The sequence below is a fragment of the Cricetulus griseus genome (genome assembly GCF_003668045.3).
Source record: "Cricetulus griseus strain 17A/GY chromosome 1 unlocalized genomic scaffold, alternate assembly CriGri-PICRH-1.0 chr1_1, whole genome shotgun sequence".
Taxonomy (NCBI): domain Eukaryota; kingdom Metazoa; phylum Chordata; class Mammalia; order Rodentia; family Cricetidae; genus Cricetulus; species Cricetulus griseus.
This window is the reverse complement of record NW_023276807.1, coordinates 200,826,367-200,847,416: the sequence shown is the minus strand read 5'-3', so window position 1 is coordinate 200,847,416 and position 21,050 is coordinate 200,826,367. Positions and strand designations below refer to the sequence as shown.

Sequence of the window (21,050 nt, the reverse complement as noted above, 5' to 3'; positions counted from 1 at the left end):
CAGACACCCAGCACAGACTAGGGAGGGCGAACTAGTGGCTATGGAGAGCTTACAGAGGACAAATCCAAGAAAGAAGAGGCAGGTGAAGAAGTGGGTTATGAATAACATGAACACCCTGGAGAGTCATAGACTAGCTAGACCTGGGTCCCAGGTCAGTTGTACCTGGCTTTCAAAATTGGGTCTCTGAGCAAGACCGCTCAGCAGGTAAAGGCACTTGCTGTCAAGCCTAATGCCCTGAGTTTGATTCCCCAGAACACACTTAATAAAAGGAGATATCTGTGTCCTGTATGTTGTTCTGTGATTCCTACAAGGACAATGTGGTTGCCTCCTCCCCAAATAAATGCTTGGTTTGTTAGTTTAAGTCAGGAACTTGCTATTCAAACATGGAGAGCACTTGGGCAGGGTTGAGACCAAACCTCAGGGGTCCCCCAAAGAGAGGTTGTCTTTACCAGAGACTGATCCTTGGGCAATCTGCCCAACCTGCCCACTGCCTTCCCAGACTCTACCCTAGGTTTCAGAAACTTCCCAAGCAATCCCGGCCCTTGCCAGGGCTTTTCCAGAATGAGGTGACACCCAAGCAGGTGTTTTCTCCTCCTGCACCATGGCATGATGACTCCTCTGGGGTCTCACAGGAAGGCAGAGAGACAGCTGAGACAGAGAGTATGTGTGTTGGTTTTGGCATTTCTAGCCTCCTCAGCCCCTCAGATTGCAGACTCCTTGAAAGTCAGAGCCTCAGCCACCTCCATCAGATTTTGAGAGTGTCTTGTCTTCCTTATCAGATTAGGAACTGCCAGAGGGTGGTGTGAGGGACAGGAATGCAAGTCTGGGCAGGTGTTTTCTGCCACCTCATAGCTGTTTGAACTTGGGGAAAATTACTTTCTTCAGCTTCTTCATTTGTAAAATGAAGTTAATAATACGTTAGGCTTAAAAGGCATAGATAAAAGAGATCTTAAAGCTTTCTAACACAGTGGATGGTGGTTAATGCAAAAACTCACAACCAGTCAAGTTCAGAGAACAAGCGTCTGTGGGGTGCTCAGCCACAAATGGGACATCTGTAGCATCACTCCTACCCCAAGGCTCAGGGAACATTGTGGAAGAGGGGGCAGGAAGATTTTAAGAGCCAGAGGTCAGAGAGAACTGGGGCAAACTGTTTTTTCGACACAACAGGACCACTGCATACATGAACTCAGCAACATGGTTGCCTGCATAAGACCCACACAAGATCAACCCGATCAACATTCCATCGTGGATGGGGGAGGGACTCTCCAGCCCCCATCTCTAACTAAGGAGCTGACTACAAGGGGAAGCAAAATTAGTTTTCTTTAAAAGTGTGGCCCCTGGTAGGTCCACTGTACTCCAGTGGGTGGCTTCCCACCCATGTGTACAAATTGGACTCAATGGGTTTTGTTTTGTTTTTTTTTTAAAGTAAGAATATGAAGTAGGGAGGGGGTGAGAAATGAATCTGGGCAAAGTTAGAGGGAGGAATAAGGTAATATTCCTAGAGTAAATATAATAGAGTAATATATAAAAGAGTAAATATAATCAAAATATATTGAATGCATGCATGAGATTTTCAAAGTACACACTCACACACACACACACACACTCTCACACACACACACACTCTCACACACACACACACACACACACACACACACACACACACACACACACACACACATTCCAGGAGCTAGAGAGAAGGCTCAGGACTTAAGAACATGTACTGCTCTTCTAGAGGACCTGAGCTCAATTCCCACACCCACATCAGGCAACTCAAAGCCACATGCAACTACAGCTCCAAGGGATATGATGCCCTCTTCTGGCCTTCTCAAGCACTTGCACTCATATGCATATACTAACACAAGACACATGTAATTTAAAATTAGAAAATAAATCTAACAGGAAAACCAAACAAACTAGGAACTACTAAAACGAGTATCAATACCTATCACACACTCTGAAAAGTGGCCAGCACCTTTGTCACACCCTGGATGCCAGACCATTCGCCAGTCCCACCTAGCAGCACCAAAAGTGCTTGTACCTCACCCAGCACAGAGCAGGTGACCAGGTAACAATGGCTGCAGAACAGTGAGCACAGCAATACTGACGGAGAGAAGGGAGCTATCTTATGCTAGGGCAGGAAAGCTTCTGGGGGCAGCAGAGCACTGCTGGGAGGAGCAGCCTACTGGAATAGGAGAGACACCATGATTTCCACCGAGTCTGTCGGTCTCACTCATCTGGAACACTGGCCCAGGCTATGGATAATCAAATGGCTTCAAAGAGGGCGGTCCCTGCCAGAGTGTCCAGTGACTTCTGAGCCTCAGGCCGGCTCACTGTCCCCCCCCATTCCTCACCCCTGCAGTATACCCTTTCTCTGCCCATGACCACTCAGGAAGCTGGGGAGCTCAGGGTTCTGCTGTAGCTGCTGTTCAGCCTTTTCTACTTGTTGAGAAAGCTCCAGGTTAAGTTTGGCCATAGGAAGACCAGAGCCGGACTCTCTTCAGTGTGTGTTGATAATCTACAGTGTGTCCGCTTCAGCTGTGGCCCTGAAAGCCACTCCCTGAGCCCCCACTCTAGTGCATAGTACTGGTGCTGCTGGGGAAGGGCTATGCTGTTTTAAATGGCAACTGTCAGAAGAGTTTGTAAAGCAACCTTGTGCTAAATAAAGGCTGTTGGTGTTTATGATGCTGTTATCTTAAGGTCAAAGTCAAACTAGAAAGCAGAAAGCCTTGGACCTACATGTCTGAGTGAGTGCGTGCGTGCGTGCGTGCGTGCAGGGGTGGGGATGGATAGGCAGATAGGAAGCATTCCCAATTCAACTGTACAAGTTCCTTATAGAAATGGCACAGTAGCTGGGAAAATGGCCGGCCCCATGGATTAAAGTGCTGCAGTTTCTGCATCAGTGGACCATGTCCTTGTCAAAGATGTTCATTCCCGGATGCCCCTGCTTTGGCCTCCTGAGCACTGAGATTGCAGGTATGGGGGACCATACCAGGCACATTGTTTGTTTGTTCAGGGTTTCTCTGTGAAGCCTTGGCTATTCTGGAACTCACTCTGTAGACCAGGATGGACTTGGAACTCAGAGATCTGCCTACCTCTGCCTCTGAGTGCTGGAATTAAAAGTGTGTGCCACCACAAATCTCTTTTAAAAGATTTGTGTGTGTGTGTGTGTGTGTGTGTGTGTGTGTTTATGAACATGAGCATGTATGTACAAGTTGGTCAGGGCTTTTCTAGGGTAGTTCTCTCCTTCCACCCTAGCTTTTGAGGCAGAGTCTCATTTATGCACAGGAGCTTCCATCTGATTCTCCCATCTCCAACTCCCATTTCACTCAAGGGATGCTGGGACTGGAGTCGGAGTCTAGCCACCTCATTTAGCTTTTTAAGTGTACTCTGGGAATCAAACTGCAGTCAACTGTTTCTACCTGTGAGTAATCTCTCTCTCTCTCTCTCTCTCTCTCTCTCTCTCTCTCTCTCTCTCTCTCTCTCTCTCTCACTCACACACACACACACACACACACACACACAGGCATGCACACAAATACAGGGTGCCCATGCCCTGGTTATATTCTGTTTCCAAACTCCTTGAGTGGGGAAAAGTCCTGATTCACCCAGTTGGTGATGGGAGGCCCTTCCAATGATGTCAGATCCACCACAAACCTCCTAGTCATCTCATCCCACCAGGATGGCTGTGGATAGCCGGGAACTGTGCTGCCTGGGTTCAGAGCCAAGCCCTCCATTCTTACTAATGTTTGCACAACTTTGTGCCTCAGACACCTGTCTGTTTCATGCTCCATTCACTTCTAGGATAGAACCATTGCAAGGTGAAGGCTTTTCCTTTATGCTTTGTTAGATGTAAAGTCTATAGAAAGGTATCTGAAAGCTAGTGAGGGGCAGACTTGGCCACCACCATCCCACCTGTCCTGATTAGCCTTAATTGTCAACTTGACACTATCTGAAAGGAGAGCCTTCATTGAGGAATGGCCTAGCTCAGATTGACCTGTGGGCACAGCTGTGGGAGATTGTTTAGATTATAATTCACGAAGGAGGGTTCAACCCACTGTGGGTAGAGCTATCCCTAGATGGTCCTGGGCTGCACAAGAAACCCAGCAAAGCATGCCTGTAATGAGGCATCAATCAAGCCAGCAAATGTTCTTCCATGGTTCCTGCCTCCAGGTTCTTGCCGTAGCTTCTCTTGATGGACTGTGGCCTGGAAGTGTTTAAGCCAAATAACTTTTCCTCAGATTGCTCTGGGGGAGACTATTTTGTGTCAGCATCAGATAAGTCAGAAGGACATCTCATTTGCCTGCTCCTGAATGCTCTTGCTTGAGTTCTCTTTCTTGATCTCCACATCTCTTCGGCTGGCTCTACCCCAATCCTTCTGACATCAGCCTGTCCCAAGTCTTCTTACCCATCCCTGCTCCCAGCCCCACACACCACACAGCAAGTGGGCTTGTTCATGTATTTTATTGTAAAAATGTTAAAATAAATTACATCTGCCTTCACCACCAGTACATGCATACAGTGTGGTTAGTGTGGCTCCAGGACATTCAGCTTAGGACACTTTTCACAGGAGCCAGGCTGTTCCTCCCACCCTGAGGCCAGCGTGGCCTCTACAACCGCTTAGAGAATGGTGGAGGTATGGAAACACACCTCTCACTGTCATAATGTGTGTGTGTGTGTGGGGGGGGGGGCTCTGGCCCTATATGCCCCTTGGCAGAACGTACACGGGAAGGGAAGGAGCTGAGGAAGGTTATCAGCTGAACTGGGAACTCGTGTCTCCTGCCCAGCACCCAGTGATCTGCAGTGGTGTCCCCTGCCCGGCTCCCCCAGCTCTGCATGAGAACTTGGCTAAACATTACCACAAAAGCACAAGCTTTTGGGAGGACAACAGAGTGCCCTCTACAGACATCCATTCCACTTGCAGAGACCCTGTTCTTTATTGGCTCTGAAGCCAATGACAGATTCTGGGTATAAAAAGAACAATTCATTAGAAAATATTAATAATAAAAACCATTTAGGCCAGAGCGGACTGGTTGGAGGTTAGAGCATCAAGGACTTATACAGCAGCTCGTTTCCAGACCTCACCAGGAACATCTGGTCCAGTAAGATTCACATTTTCTTTTCTCCCCAGCCAAAAATGCACACATGCATGCTCACTGGTGCCTGCACATACTGCCACCACACAGTGGCTGGAGAGGGGAGCTCAATTCACAGTTCTATAAGCCAAGAACAGTGTGGCCTCACTCCATAGGCCCTGCTAAGAGAGGAGTGAGGGGGAGGGGCAGCGAGGGAACCCCAGGGAATGAGATGGTGGGTTGGGAGGGTGGGTGCCCAAGGTGGGGCTGGGACTTCCATCAGGCAGGGGCTAAGGGGCCTGCACCTCATGTTGCAGGCCCTGACTATCCCCAGAGTTCTAGTTTCCATCACCATCCATCTTTTCCCTGCATTCCCAGGGAATGGAAAGCCTTAGGCCTGCTGTTGCTGTGCAGAGGGAATCTGAGGTGGGACATGGCTCTGAGGCACACAAAGGACAATCACCCTCTTCTACCTCCCCCTGCACCCTGCCCCAAGGTTTGCAGTAAAGGGCTTTCTGGGTAGAGTAATGAATGGATGGGCAAATGGGTCCTGAGGTGCCCCAAACGCCATCATATCTGAGTCCCCCAGAACCCTTGAGAACTCCTACATGACAATCCTGGGTCTTACAGGCTCCTTTTCCAAATGCCTAGCTCAGTGCCAGGCACACAGGAGTTGCCCATTAATACTGGTGAACTCAGCTGAAGCTCCTGGCCTCAGAAAACCGTGTCAACCGAACAATGGGGGAAGACTTAAGCAGCAGACATAGGCCCTCCAGGGTGAGTGCTGCAGCCTACATTGCCTCGAGTCAGTAAATAGACCTGCCAGGCAGGCCCAGGACAGCAGCCTCCCCATGGGGGCCATAGCATGGAGGCCTGTCCTGGGCAGACTTCACATCCCATGGAAGCAACCAGCTGGAGAAGACAGAAAGAAAAGCAGGTCCCTGGCTCCCCATCTCATTTCCAGGGCCCTCTCCCCAGGGGTCTGGCCATCACAGGACAACCCCGTTGAAGGGAAGAAGCCACTGGAGAGCAGGTGGGGAGCCAGGCCCTCCTCACGTGCCTCTGGGGCTGTCTGCCTTGTTGTACTCATTCATCAGCTGCTCATAAGGAACAGAGAGCTCTGACTCGGTGCTGGTGAAGGTGGACTCATCTGATGAAGGGAATTCACCTGTGCTCAAGGGCACCTCAGCCACAGTCCTCTGTTGAGGCTGCTCCTTGGAGGCCAAGTTGTCCTCCACGGAAGACTTGGAGGTCTCCTCATCTGAGAGGCCGGTTTCCTCATTTTCAAAGGTAATGTTGGCATTTTGCAATATGAGCGGATGGTAGTCCAGGGCTTCCCATGGCTCACCCTCCTCACTGATACGGTCTAGCTGGTTAACAAACACTTCGGAGGTTGGGTAACCATCTTTGGGGTACTTTACCTCAGCCTCGGCACCAACTGGTCTGGACACATGTCCTTTGCTCCTTAGAGTCTGAGATACCTCTTCTAAGCTGGGCACTCGAGTCTTGGAATAGACTACCAAAGGTACCAGGGATGCAGGGATGTTAGACAGTCCATCCCCTTGAGCTCCTAGTCCATGCCCAGGTCCTGGGACCCTCTCCCCACCCCCACTTGTTTTCATTGCCTTCTTCCCAATCTGTTTGATGAGGTCATTGTAGGTCTCCTCCTTTTTGGATAGGAAGCTGAAGATGTTGACATCTTTGGAGGCTGAACTGCTAGCCATCTGCAGAGCCTTCCGGGAGTGTGGGGAGCTCTCAAAGGATTCCTTTCGCCGACGCCGCCTCTTCTTAATGGCTTTGTGCACTTCCACAAACATGCTCACCTTCCAGTTGACAAAGAGGGACAGCCAGGCCAGCCCCAGGTAGATCCAGAGCTCCACAAAGTAACGGTACAGAGCATGGTAGTTGGCACTGGGGTTCACACCTGTGAAGACAGAAGCTCAGAGGGTCAGCAGAGGCCTACAAAAGCGATGGCCAACACTGTGCTGCCTGAGTAAACCATGCAGAGCACAGTGTCTAGGAAGGGACCTAGGGAGACAGCCAAGGAGGAGGTGCTTCTAAGACAGGGACCTGAGCTTCAGCATCGAAATCCACATAAGGGCTATAGGGCTGGCTCAACAGTTAAGAGTGCTGGTTCTCACGTTTGATTTCCAGCACCATCACAGCTGCTTAAAACCATCTGTAACTCTAGTTTCAGGGGCTCTGTCATCCTCTTCTGGCCTCTGAAGGCATCAGACACACAGACATACATGCAGGCAACCCCCCCCCCTTTTTTTTAAAGAACCCACATAAAAGGCCAGGTATATAGAACACAGCTATAATCCCAGAGTTTAAGATAGACAGGTGGGGCCCTGGGACTTACTGACCAATCAACTAGTAAAATAGATGGGCTCTAGGATAATGAGATTCCGTCTTTTTTTGTTTTGTTTTGTTTTGTTTTTGTTTTTTTGAGACAGGGTTTCTCTGTGTAGCTTTGGAGCCTCTATCCTGGCACTCGCTCTGGAGACCAGACCGGCCTCGAACTCACAGAGACCCACCTGCCTCTGCCTCCCAAGTGCTGGGATTGAAGGCATGCGCCACCAACGCCTAGCCGAGATTATGCCTTAAAAATCCAAGGTTGGATGGCTTCTGAGCAAACGACAGCTGAGGTTGACTCTAAACACCTGTGCCCACACACGAACAAAGCCTAGACTACCTCACCATCTTCTTCCTGAAGGACTGTGGCTCCAGCCTAGCCCATCTCTGAGCCTCAGTTTCTCCAACCGCAAAAAGTCAGAACTGAGACGACTTCCGGGTTGAGGGGAGTTAGTTAAAGGGGCTCTCGGGGTTAAATAACCATCTCATGAGCACGCATCTTCCTGTTCATTTCTCTGCTCCTCCCAGCCAGTGAGGGCATCACAGCTCAGTGAAAAACAGAATGGAAACTCAACATTGGGGGTGCTAGCGGCCTCAGCACTGGGGAGGGACTGATTTACTAGGAATGATGCTGGTGGTTGGGTCAAGATGACCCAGGAAGCACTGACCTGGCAAGAACCACTCTAAACTGCCTTTACCCTCCTCCAAGGCGGAGTCTGCCTCCCTGTCTCTGCCCTCTTCAGGGTAGCTCTTTGATTGATTGGCCTGGGTGGCTCCACCATTCTGCACGATCCTCTGTGACAACAGGCTCCAGAAAGTCTTTCCTACCTTCAACTCACAGCTCTAGAGGTTCTTCTCCCTTCTAGAATTAGTTAAGATCCCCTTCATGGTCAGGTGACATGGCTCAGTGGGTAGTCGTGCTTGCCTGAGGACCTGAGTTTGGTCCCTAGGACACACATGGTAGAGGAGAGAACCAACCCTTGGAAACTGTTCCCTGACCTCCACAGGTACCACCACCTCCCTACATACAAATAAATGTAACTTTAAAGGATAGGCTTTGTAACTTTGTATTTGCAGCTACCTTGATCTTCATCCTGCCTTCCCAGATGGGAAGTGAAGGGCCTGGAAGAGACAACCTCCAGCCCTGACTAAGGGCCTGCCAGGAGCAGGACCCCGAACCCCTGGCTGCTCTGCAGGAAATCTTGCACAGGGTTCCTGATCACAAGCAGAGTTGGATAATGGCAGCGATGAAGTCACAGCCTCACATAGGCTATTTCTACCCTCAGCACCAGGGAACTGAAGCAGATTCAACTGTGCAGCTAGTGTTACAGGCACTAAAGATGGGAGGATGTGTCTGGTGTCTTCACTGGAGCTCAGAAGTATGGCTAAAGATACCACAGGCTTTTCCTCAGCAGGCTCTGGAACAAAACAATGGTAGGGTTGTGTCTCTAAATTTATGTCCAGACAGCAGGCAAAGCCTAGGAAGCCAGGGTCAGGAGTGTTCACCGTAGAGTGGCCCGTTCCCTCCACCCACTCAACTGCCCCCTCACCGCATTCCACACAAAAAGGGGCAGAGGCATGACCTCCACCTGCCCTCTGGGCAAAGCAGCTGGCGTAGTGACCTCTGGGAGCAGAAGTGGAGGTCAATAGGGAGGGCACCGGCTGACATTGGTTCAAAAGTATTTCAAGAAAATTAGGAACCCGGAGACTGTGCAGGCCACAAGGCACAAGGCACTATACATGGGTGTCTGGGACAAGTGCAGGCCCTCACACAAAGGGGACAAAGAACCTCTTCATTGCCTGTGGGGATTAAGCTAAGGAGGAGTGTAGGGCTGAGGGGGGAGGGTGGTGGGGAAAAGGCCTCCCTTGTCTGGGAGCCACCCTGGCTCAGCTGGTGTGTGTGTGTGTGTGTGTGTGTGTGTGTGTGTGTGTGTTTTGGATTTATAGCTCTGGAAATGCTCAAGTTCTGCAGGTAAGAGAGTGAGTTTGGTGGGGGGAGTGGGCAGGAGAGAGATAAAAGACTAACAACTAAGGAGTGGACACTTATCAGGTTCAGGTGCCCCAAACGTCAGTCTTCAGACTGCAACTAAAGATAGTGATGTGGCAAAGAAAGGTCAGGAGAAGGAGGCAGAGACTCACCGGCCACAAAGTCCCCAAAGCCAATGGTGGAGATGGTAATGAAGGAATAGTAGAGGCCCTCAATGTAGTTCCATTCTTCTGTCACCATGAACACAAAGGGTGGGATCACCAGGTGGACCAGGACACCCCACACAATGAAGATGGCCGTGCAGGTGATCTGAGCCTTCCGCTGGTGGGGTGGTGGAAAAGCCAGTCAGCCGTGGGAAGGGACTCCAGGATCCCCGCTGGGACAGACCTGTGTGCTAACACCTCTCCTCCCCTGCCATGTTCCTTCCCACCCCTTAACTCTGTATCTAGGGTTTGGGACATACCAGGCTCACTCCTCTCCTGGTGAGAAACTGGCCCAGCCTCTTGGCACGTCCCCCGAAGAACTTGCCCAGGGCGCTGATCCACGTCAGGCATAGTGGCACCCCGAACAGACCATAGAAGACACAGAAGAGGCGCCCAGCTGGGGTCTTGGGAGCCACATTGCCATAACCTGAGGGAAGATAAAGAGTGAAGCAAGGGACACCTCATAGCCAAGGTTATAGAACCACAACTGGGTTCTTGTCTCTTGCGTAGTGTGTGCAAGCAAGCAAACACACACACATATAAAATAGTTCCCTTGGTCATGCTCTGACCCTGGTCATTTATACAACTATTTCTACAGTAAGGGCTGACCTCTCCATTATTTTGAGAGGTCCCTGTGGGTAGGCACTAGGTCCACCCTCATGAGGCACTCCCGAGGTTCATTTGGCATTGTTATGCAAATGAGACAGTGATGCCCCGCCCCCAATGAGTAGATACCCAGAAGTAGTATGGAAAATAGACTCCTAATTCCCCTGCCATTATGCAAATGCTATGTCAAGGCAGGGTCTTTGAATTTGAGTATCAGTGACTTGGTTGGCCAGAGGGGCAGAAATGATACAGGCAGGTGAGGCTGGAAAAGCCCAGGGCTACTCCCTGCCTTCATGCACTTGAGACTCTTGCTTCTCAGAGCCCGGCTGCAGAGCCACACCACATGCAGAGGCCCTGTGCTTTCAACCTCAGGCAACTGTCAGCACCAACGGTCAAGCAGTAGGTGGGAAGAGCCAGCCTGGACTCCAGGCCAATGGGGCAGCCACTATTTGGTTACCATATGCTGGAGATGGAGAGCCCACACAAGAACTGTCCGCTAAACCTAGCCAATCCTCAAAAGGTAGAAGGCAGTAACTGCTTTCAGCCACTGACTTCTAGAGTGGCCAACCACGTAGCCAGAGAATATTGGAGCTTTGGGCAGTGAGCAGTCTATCTAACCTGTGTGGCGCTAGCCATCAGACCATGCCAATATTTCTGAGTCCAATTGGAATTCAGAATCTTGGAATCCATGTAAAGGCTAGGTGGGTGTAGTGCCTGCTTCTCCAGCACACAGGTGGCAAAAGACATGGGATCCCTGGAGCAAATTTACTAGCTGGACTAGCCAATATGGTGAACTTCTGGTTTGGTAGAGACCATGCCTCAGTATATAAAGTAGAGAGCAATCAAAGAAGGCAAGATTCAACCTTGGACACTCCCCCCCCCCAGGCATCCACACACACACACGTGTGCCCACGCAAATACAAACGAATGCATATACTACATACACATACATATGCAGAAATAATAAAAATAAAGAGTCCAAATCAGGATCTAATTGGAAGAAGGCCAGGGTAAAACTGTGTATGTGACTTCTTAGCAACGTGGCTTCGGTCACCAAAGCTTGAGTCCTACAAAGTTTTGAGGTGTGAGGATGTGGATGTGGGTACACTGGAGGTCTAAGGAGACTCACCAATGGTAGTGATGACCGTGGCTGCGAAAATCATTGCATTAGGCCAGTTCCAGTTGTTGAAAGTCTGGTTCCCTGTAATGGCCACACCCTGATCTGCTGCAACAGACACCACCTAAAAAGAGAACCAGAGGGAAGGTCAGGGCTGAGACAATTTCTGGGTGACAGAGATGTAGCTCAGTGGTAATGTCCCCCTTGCCTGGCATGCATATATAGTCTGAGCTCTGTTCCCAGCACAGCATAAACCTGGCTTCGTGGCACACGCTTATAATACCAACACTGAAGAGGGGGCAGGAGGAGCCAGGCAGTGGTGGTGACACCTTTAATCCCAGCTCTCAGGAGGCAGAGGCAGGCAGATCTCTGGGTTCGGGGTCAGCCTGGTCTACAGAGTGAGTTCTAGCACAGCCAGGGCTACACAGAGACCCTATCTTAAAAAACTAAAAAGGAATGATCAGGGTCAAGATCATCCTTTGAAGCTAGCCTGGGCTATCTGAGACCCTGGCCCCAACCACCACCACCACCAACGACACACCTCAGAGCATCTTCATTTAACTGTTATAATATCAAGGTGACTAGCAGAGTCTTTATTATACAGCTGAAACATTTTAAAAAGAGAACCAGGGAAGCTGAACGGTCTATCCAGGTCCACATAGCTACGGAGGGATAGGAACCAGGCACCTGATTCCAAAATTTGACAGAAACATGTTCCCAAATCACCCACAGGGCTGAGAAAGCTTGTACCACAGGCTGCTGGGAAGAGGGCTTTTCCAAATGGTTCCCAGGTAGTGCTGGTCTAGGGACTGAACTCCAAGAGCTATGTGATTGTTACACCTCTCTGAGAGGCAGAGGCAATGCAGTTAAGTCCTCTCTGGCCTAGGAAGGAACGAGAGAGAAACTCCATTTTCCCTGTGGAGGGCCACTGAGTTCAGCTCAGTATCTTCTTGAGGACAAGGATACACCTCCTTGTCCTTGAGAATAGGTAAACCAGCTAAGCATCCTTTCCCCACCCTGAGAATGCTCACGTGCCCTCCTTCTGACAGGCCCCCTTCTCTGGACCTTTTCTTCTTCCTGTCCTGGGCTAAGCAGCTGTTGGTGCAGGGACAGACAAACAGGTGGTGAGTACACTTCAACATGATCAAAATACAACAGGTAGGAGGCCCCAGGGCAGGCATCATCTACTCCAGGAATTCCCGAGGAGTACCAAACCTGGTTCCACATACCTGCCTCACTCCAAACTTCAGCTCTGCCCACCACTCAATGGAGCTGTATCAGCTGCCACATCCTGCACTGAAGAGCCCATAGGAGGCCCTAAATATGTGTGTGTGTGTGTGTGTGTGTGTGTGTGTGTGTGTGTGTGTGTGTGTGTGTGTGTGTGTGTGTTTTCAAGTTCTGTCATTCAAGGTCAGCCCCAGGGTGACCCATCAGACTAGAGACCAGAAATTCAGCCAAATTTCCTATTAAATCCAAGCCAAGGACAGCAGGGAACAGAGTGAGGGATGGAAACAAAGGAGAGGTGGAGAAACCATCATTTCTAAGCCACCCGAAGCATGACTGAGGTTTGGAGGGAAGGAGGGAACGCATGGATGGTTCCAAAGGAATGCACAGTTTGCAGAGGCAGCAGAGGCTGTGTAAATGGATCTGCGTACTCGGCGAAGAATTTTCCATGATGACATGCCTGCCCGACACCCCATCAGACCACAGGCCGCTTGCTGCTCTACCTCCCACTGTCATTCCCAAGACCAGGAGACATGGAAAACAGGGGATCTCACACTGACATTCTCCAAGGCGCTCAGGGGTCTATGCAACTAAGCATAAGAGCATCTTAGATGCTAACAGACCTGTAGGACCATCCAAACAGGTTTGCTCTTCAATTCTGGGGGATTGAACCCAGGTCTCACACCTGCTAGGATAGCTCTGGTACCAAAACACACTTTAGCCTTTAAAAGTCTCTATCTGGAGCAAGAGAATGAATGAGGGAATTCTAGAGTCCCGTGTTGACATTAAACAGATGGGAGAAAAGGCAGAACCATTCCAGCCCCCACCTGTTATCTTAGATAGAAATCTTAAACCAGACAGCTTGAAACCAAGCAGATAGAGTATGCAAGAGTGAGGATGTGGCTCACTGTAGAGTGCTCACCTAGCTTGTGTGAGACCCAGATGGCACACTTGCAATCCCAGCACTTGGAAGGTGGAAACAGGGAGTTTAAAGCCAGCCTCTGGTCAAGGCTCTGTCTCAAAAATAAATAAGCAAGGAGCTCGAGGGATGGCTCAGAGGCTTGATTACCAGCCCCCGCACTGGGCTGCTCACAATTGCCTGTAACAACACATTCAGGGAGAACCAGTGTTTTTTGGCTTCCAGTGGCACCTTCATGCATTTGCACATACCCAAATGCACACACATACATGTAATAAAACTCATAAAAATGTAATTTAGAGAAATAAATAATAGGCAGGGTGTGGTGGTCCATGGCTTTAATCCCAGCACTCAGAAAATAGAGGGAGATGGATCAGAGTTTGAGACCAGCCTGATCTATATAGCAAGTTTCAGGCCAGTTAGTTACACGATGAGACCCTGCCTCAAACAAACAAAAAACCAAAACAAATCAGTAAGTAGAAGAATGCCTTTGATTTGGATCTAAAATGGCAATGGGTTACCACCTCTAATCATTCCCACTGAAATCCTGGGGAACAAGAAAGATGTCAGAGCCAAGTTGCCTGTGTGCTTACAAAAGGAAAAAGAGTAAACTCCAGATATTCTGTTTTGAAACAGTCTCTCTATGAAGCCCAGGCTGGTCTCAAACTCAATTTTCCTGCTTTAGTCTCCTGAGTGTTGGGCTTACAGGCGTGCACCATCAACTCTTTACTCCTGAAAACTTCCGGGAGCCCCAAACAATTGGAATTAGTACGTTTTCTTCATTGAAGGGCTGCAGAGCCTCAATGTCATATGGAAAGCACTCAAACTCAGATCCAGCAAAGGGGGCCTGCAGTCACCCTCAATAATGCGAACTTGAGATCGGCACAGTATTCAGGTCCTTTCAAAGGCAGCTAAACATCCCTAAACAGTGCTCTCATCACCAATCCAGATAGAGATATCCACGGCCATGCCCAAGGCCCGGCCCTCTACAATGGTTCCTTTCATTTACTCAGTGCAGTTAGATCAACAACCACTCCCTTGGGCAGAAGATGCAAAAATAAGAACTGGTGCAGAAAGAGAAGAAGACCGCAATAAACTCAACAGGAAAACATGGTCAGAATCAATATAAAATGAGTATCATCAATTTTCAAATCTTTGCACTTTGAATCAGAGGGGGCTGGAGAGACGGTTCAGTGAGAACAGTTTGCCAAAACCTGAGTTCAGGTTTCCAGCACCCGCTTAAAAGCTGAGTGGGGTTGTATGCATCTATAACCACAGCGCTGGAAGCAGGACAAGGAGTCAGGTGTGCATCCATGGAGGTGGGTAGGTGAGGGCTTCTTCCAGTCTAGCTGAAACAGTGCGCTCCAGGTCCCCTGAATGACCTTGTCTCAAACAATGAGGCAGAGACAGCGAAGACACTCTACACAGGCCTCTGGCCTCTCCATGTACACTCATATACCGCTAAACACGTGCGCGCGCGCGCACACACACACACACACACTTACTTACTTACTTTGAAAAGGAAAAATGAAAAAGCTAGTATAGGACAGAGGGGAGAGTCCTTGGTCTCAGCTGACCATAGATCAACAAACACAAGGGTGAAAAGTAAACCCTGGGGTAGATTATCTACCCAGGGTTGGAGATAAGTCCATCGTGCTTCAGGATCAGTCCACACACAGTTCCACTCTGTGTCAGACCATACACGACATGTTAATCAATGATCTGAAGGCCGAGAAGAGCACCAGGGGAGCTTCTGTGAATAACGATCTACCTCTGCGGTCATCAGCTCCTGGTACTGAGAAGTGGTTAGGTCAGGGGTTAGCATCGTCCATCAGGAGGCTGTATGGTACAAGTGCGTATGTAAATTATGGAGCCAGTTCTAGTCTCTGGAAGGCTGGGAGATGGTGTTCACAGAGAGCATTGTATGTCAGGTGGGGGATACAGTTGTCAACAGACAGAATCTGTCTTCTCACAGGAGGTGATGCTGGCATGAAGTGGATAGTGGGCCAAAGGTGCCACATGCTATAGAATTCACAGGACAACCCTACCCATGATGCCTCACTGCTTGCCAAAGGCCACCAGTGATTTGGAAATCACGGAGAAAGGACTAAACAGCCACGTATCACAAGAGCTGAAGAGTATAGCATGGCACGGGGCATGGCAATGCTGGCCTTCCTGCCCTTACCCCGCTGGTGGTGTGTCAGCCTCAGCCTCTCCCAGGGGTAACAGGAGCCATGGCTCACCTGGTTTCCCCGTGACTGGCTTGAGTTCTCCTGAGTCATCCACCAAGGATAGATATGGAAGAGAGGCCTTTTCTGATTCAAAGAGCCCCTGACCCTATTAAACACCACGAAGCCAGGTAATGGTGGGAAGGCCCAGTACTCTTAAAAAGGCAGCAGAGGTAGTAGATGGGTACATGGGGTAAAGAGTTGGCACTCCAACATAAAGTTGGAGTCTGTGGCAACTCCACGCTTCCCTCCCTCCACTGTTCTAACAGCCCTGAGGCTCCCCATGCTGTTGCTTCCCCTGCCCACCATTCCCAAATGTGGCTGGCTTTGGAATCTGCACAGCTCCAAGTCAAAGGTGGGACAAGAATGGGGACGGGGAGGGGATGGCCACAGGACGGGACAGAGTGTTGATGTGGCCGGACACCTCCTTGCTTGGACTCTGACACATCCAGCACCTGCTCTTCCTGATTCCGCCAGACATCACTTAGCACTGAGCTGAGTCTAGATGTGAACTTGGGGAGGGCCAGTTACCCATTTTCCCACTGTGTGGAGTCATGGTTCTGGTGGAGATGCATGGCTGCCCATGGTTGGGATTCCACAGGGTGAGGAGGAGGCCTGAACCAGTCTCCCAGAACAGAAGGGCTGACCCAAGATGGAGGTCATCCCCGGGTCAGAGGAGGGCCGTGGGGGAGTTAGGCAAACCCTGTTAGACAAGGCGTCCTGTTCTCGGGGTTAGGGAAACAACTTTCGCGGGAGGAGGTGGCCCCTGTTCATTTGCAGTATTCTTTAACTTGGCTCCTACATTCACAAGAGACAATATTTTCATTTTCCTTCGAAGCCTGGAGGGTGATGGAGAGGGGGGCCGAGCCCGCACAATCCAGGCCAGGCTCCTGTTTGGGGACGGAATCGAGTTCCCCGCTTGTCACCTTTATCATAAAGCCAGTGTGATTTATTGAGGTCTTACTAAGTGCCAAACGTTGTGCTCAGCATTTTATGTGCCTTTTAGCCCATTTAATGAGGACAGAATTCTGCTGGGAAAGACACTATCATTTTTTCCACATTGCAGATGAGAATCTGAGGCTGAGACAGCAAGGAAGTAGCCAGAGGTCACAAGACTAAAAGCTACAAGGTTGGGACTAGAACCCAGGGCCATCTGGGTCCTAATCATGGTGATCCTGTCCCCTTCCCCAACAGAGGCCACAGGAAGGAGGCCTATGCATACTTCCACTCCTTCCCACCAGCTGAAAAAACAGTGCCCTAAAACCAGCCCAACCACTCCCATACAGTCGTCCAGTAAGGCAACATCCATGCCCCCACTCTGAACTATAGACACTGGCCATCCACACCTTCACACAGTCAGGTAGAACTTTTCTTTGCATGGAGCAATGGGAGCTGTAGCCAAGGCACAAGCCTATCTAGCTAACCAGCACCCATGCAGCTATTTGGCCTAGCCTGCAACTCCTGCAGAACTACTGCTGCCCCTGAAGAACTGCAGACCTATACAGTGCTCCAAGAGCTCCAGAATCCTTGTACTCTCATTGGCTGTTTCTGGATCCCTTCAATACTTTGTGTTCACACAGCCCTGCTGGCCTGGAAAGCCACCTCACCTACCCACAGTGCTTAAGATTGCAGACTTTGAAACTGTCAATCTCTCTCAGTGGCTCTTCCAGACACCACCTCCTAATTGTGCAGTCGTTATGCTGATATTTGGGCACATATGGGGACAGATACTGATCAAAGTACTTAAAACACTTCCCTCAGTGAATGGCTAGGCCCTGTAAAGCAGGTACCACTATTAGTCTATTTATAAAGATAAGAAAGCAGGCTCCAGTCCGAGGTCAGTGGTGCAGCTGGGATGTGAACCTGGGCAGTACCACTAGAGTACAGAGGAGAGGGTAGAGCATGCGTTAGGCTGTTCAGTACAATGAAGCCATGCTTGTAACTCACAAAAGAAATATTAAATGTGGCCAGAAAAGGTGGGTCCCTGAAATATAAGCTCCAAAAAGGGAGGGACTTTGCATTCCTGGAGCTTAGGCCTCTGCCTAACATGGTGTAGCTGCACATTTAATAACCATTAAGTGAATTTGAATGAAGAATGGGGTACTCTGGTCTCTGCTTATTTGTCTTCTGATACCTACACACTCCAACATCTTCAAGCATAGTTCTAAAGTTGTTTTTAAGATAAGGATTTTCATTGTGTGGCCCTGGCTGGCTTGGAACTTGCTATATAGACCAGGCTGGTCCCAAACTTACACAGAGAGCCACCTGTCCCTGCATCTCAGTGCTGGGATTAAAGGCTTGCACCATCATGCCTGGGTATAATTGGGTTTTAAACAATTTTATCTGCAACAAAGTAGAGGCTTTTGTCCAGCAGTAAAGGGGGGGCGTGTGTGCAGACTCCAGAAACAGTGGGGTATCCAGGATAATGCTGAATACTGGGGTGGGAAAAACTGGCAACCTCCAACCAAGGGACAGTGCATCCAGCTGAAGGGAAGGGAAGAAACCAGGCTGGAGAGGGGATGCATTAGGGGCAGAAAGAGCCAAGGAAAGGCCGCAAGACAGCAGAGCAAACGATGGCTAAGCTAGGGGTAGGGGAATACCCATGGGGTGACCAGATTGTCCTTCCTGTAGGAAGGACACCTGTCACCTCCGGAAACCCTCACAAAGGCAGTGGACATGGAAAGAACAGGAAAAGGGATATAGAAGTCAGTGCAGACTGATGTATTTACTACCCGCTTGGTACTTCACTGACTCTTCACCAACACCTCCTCTCCAAATACACTCACCCCTAGTCACAGAGATAGTGGCGATGACAGACTGAGTCATCTCAGGTACAGGCTGTCCTCGCCGAACCAGTTGGACCTACCTGGGATTGAGCTAGCTGGACAGGGTCTCCCAAAGGCTAGCAGCAGGTCATGGGTAAAGTACATGGCTGCTATGGGCCTGCATTTTTTTTTGAACACACGAGGGACATCCAGGACCCATTGAGGGCTGGCCAAGTGTACCTGTCATCAGCATGACAGCTCATCTGTCTTTCTCTGTCTAAATTAGGAGCATGGGCACTGTAGACATATGAGATCCACATAAAGGCCACTTGCCCACAAGGAGAGACAGGAGAGAGTGGGTAAAACCTGGACAGGGCTAGTTCTCCGGCTATGCCTAGAAGGCAGGGCCAACAAGAAGAGATGACAACTGTCGATTCCTTTTTCTTCCTACATAATCCCATCACTTGGCTTCCTCAGGCCACATGGAGAAATCACTGTGTCTCCGTAGTTAGGATGAGCAAGGAGAAACCAAGGCACATATAAAGTGCCCTATCCATACTTCAAAAGAGAACAGTATGGTCTCTCTCCAGTTCTAAGCCATCCTCACCAGTTTGCCATTCAACTAAGCAAACAGCAGGGTCCCAGCACTGCACTCAAGGCCAGTAGGGATAGATGGCAACTTCTATGAACCTTCCTAACTCTGCTCCTAACTGTCCCCAGGTCGGCCTGCCACTGGCCTCACATTCATTCACTGTCCCTGTCCACTTGGTCTCTAATATGACCCCCTCCAGGTGGGAAACCAAGGATATAAGGAGGCCCCATGGGAAATGGAGGGGTTCTCTGCACAAAAGTTAACACTTAGACACCTGTCAGGTAAATATTTGTAGATTTGTAGATTTGTAGTTTGGGCCTACTGAGTACAGCAACTGTCAGTTTTGTGTTTTAAGCTACAGACAGGCATAGGTCAAAGGCAGGAGACCCCAAACCATCCTTCATCCCCTAAAGCAGTTTGGGAATTAGGGTGAGAACTGAAGAGCCAATGTGGGGAGTAATAGTATACCCGGCTGATCAGTTGGTCCCCACTCAATCTGATAATCCCCACTGAGACTTGGGGACATTATCAAAAATATTTTGGAAAGGCTAGAGATACCACTGCCTTTCCTGGAATTAAAGGCATGAGCCGCCACCACCCAACAGGCTCACAGATTTTTAAAAAATTCCCCCCAAAATTGCCAGGCAGTGGTGGCCCACACCTTTAATCCCAGCATTTGGAGGAAGCAGAGGCAGGCGAATTTCTGTGAGTTCAAGGCCAGCCTGGCCTACAGAGTGAGTTCCAGGACAGCCAGGGCTACACAGAGAAACCCTGGCTTGGGGGGAGGGAAGGGATCCCCCGAAAATGAGGCATGGTAATGCACGCCTGAAATCCTGATATTCCAGGAGAGGCAAGAGAAGAATCGCAAGTTCAAAGTAAGACTGAACCATCAAAAACAAAAAACACACCAAACCAAATAATCTCTTTCAAGACAAAATAAAATAAAAACAAAGCAAACAAAAAACCTTTAGCAGCTGCAGGGAGTGGGAGCTGAGAACTCAAGCCTATCTTTCTGTCTGAGCAGACATAGGGCAGGGGAAGGAATTCCTGGTATTTTCTTCACTGCCTTCTCACCAGACCAGGGTGACCGGGGTGTGTCTCAGAGGGCCATAATTCAGAGCAAGGTATAGGCAAGAGTCTAATGGTACCACTTCCCTCCTTGTGCCAGCTGGAGGCCCAGCTCCCAGTGGTCTTGCCTTACCCATGATAGAGCCTCTACCAAGACCTGGAGACTTCCAGGAACCTTTAGCCTCTCTGCCTACATCTTCTCTACAAAAGACCACCTGACCGTAACCTAAAATCCCAGTTCTCTACTGCGCAGACCAGTACCCTTTCCTCACCTCACCCTCCTCTTCTTTGGCATCTTCAAAATATGCATTGCTCTCAGCATGGAATATTTCTCCCATGTCAGGAGCCTGTCTTCCTCATATCCACTCAGGCTGGAGAGGAGGCCCTCCCTGTCTATACTCATGCTTCATTCTTGAAGGAACATGTCCAGTGCCCAGCCAGCCTGCTGTCCCTTCACCCACTGAAGAAAGCAACCAGCCAGAGACCACCCACTAAGTACAGGTGAGGCTACACACACACACACACACACCCATACACCCACCCCCCCCCACACACACACATCATGGTGATCTTGCAGAGAAACGCAATACCCAGATTTAAAGTCTGAGCCCCAGAAACCAAGGCAGCCCATTAGGCAGGATGGAAAATAGCACACTTACTCTCCACATGTTTTATGGGGTCACTATAGAATTATCCCACTTAACCGTGCAGTGTTTTCCAAGACAGCATAGTAGGTGCCAGAAAACGGGAAGCTATGTATTGCTTGGACCAATGAGACCACAGTACTATGGGACCACAGCACAGTGACGAGAAGAGTAATGGGTAGGTAGCGGACACAGTGTGGATACACTGGATGAAAAGAAGGGGTGATTCATGCCCCAAGCACGAAGTAGCAAAGGGCATGAAATTTT

General features: G+C 49.6%; 1 protein-coding gene across 1 annotated transcript in view; it reads right to left on the bottom strand.

Moving 5' to 3' along the window:
- Window positions 1-4,445: 4,445 nt before the first annotated feature.
- Kcnk5 (potassium two pore domain channel subfamily K member 5) overlaps window positions 4,446-21,050 on the bottom strand; it is a 44,829-nt gene continuing 28,224 nt past the window's right edge. The window contains exons 2-5 of the mRNA XM_027387595.2: window positions 11,356-11,467; window positions 9,881-10,047; window positions 9,570-9,738; window positions 4,446-6,999 (exon numbers count right to left, since the gene is read on the bottom strand). Of these exons, the coding sequence (XP_027243396.1) occupies window positions 6,128-6,999; window positions 9,570-9,738; window positions 9,881-10,047; window positions 11,356-11,467 (1,320 nt within the window). The 3' untranslated portion in view covers window positions 4,446-6,127. The remainder of the gene's footprint in view (window positions 7,000-9,569; window positions 9,739-9,880; window positions 10,048-11,355; window positions 11,468-21,050) is intronic.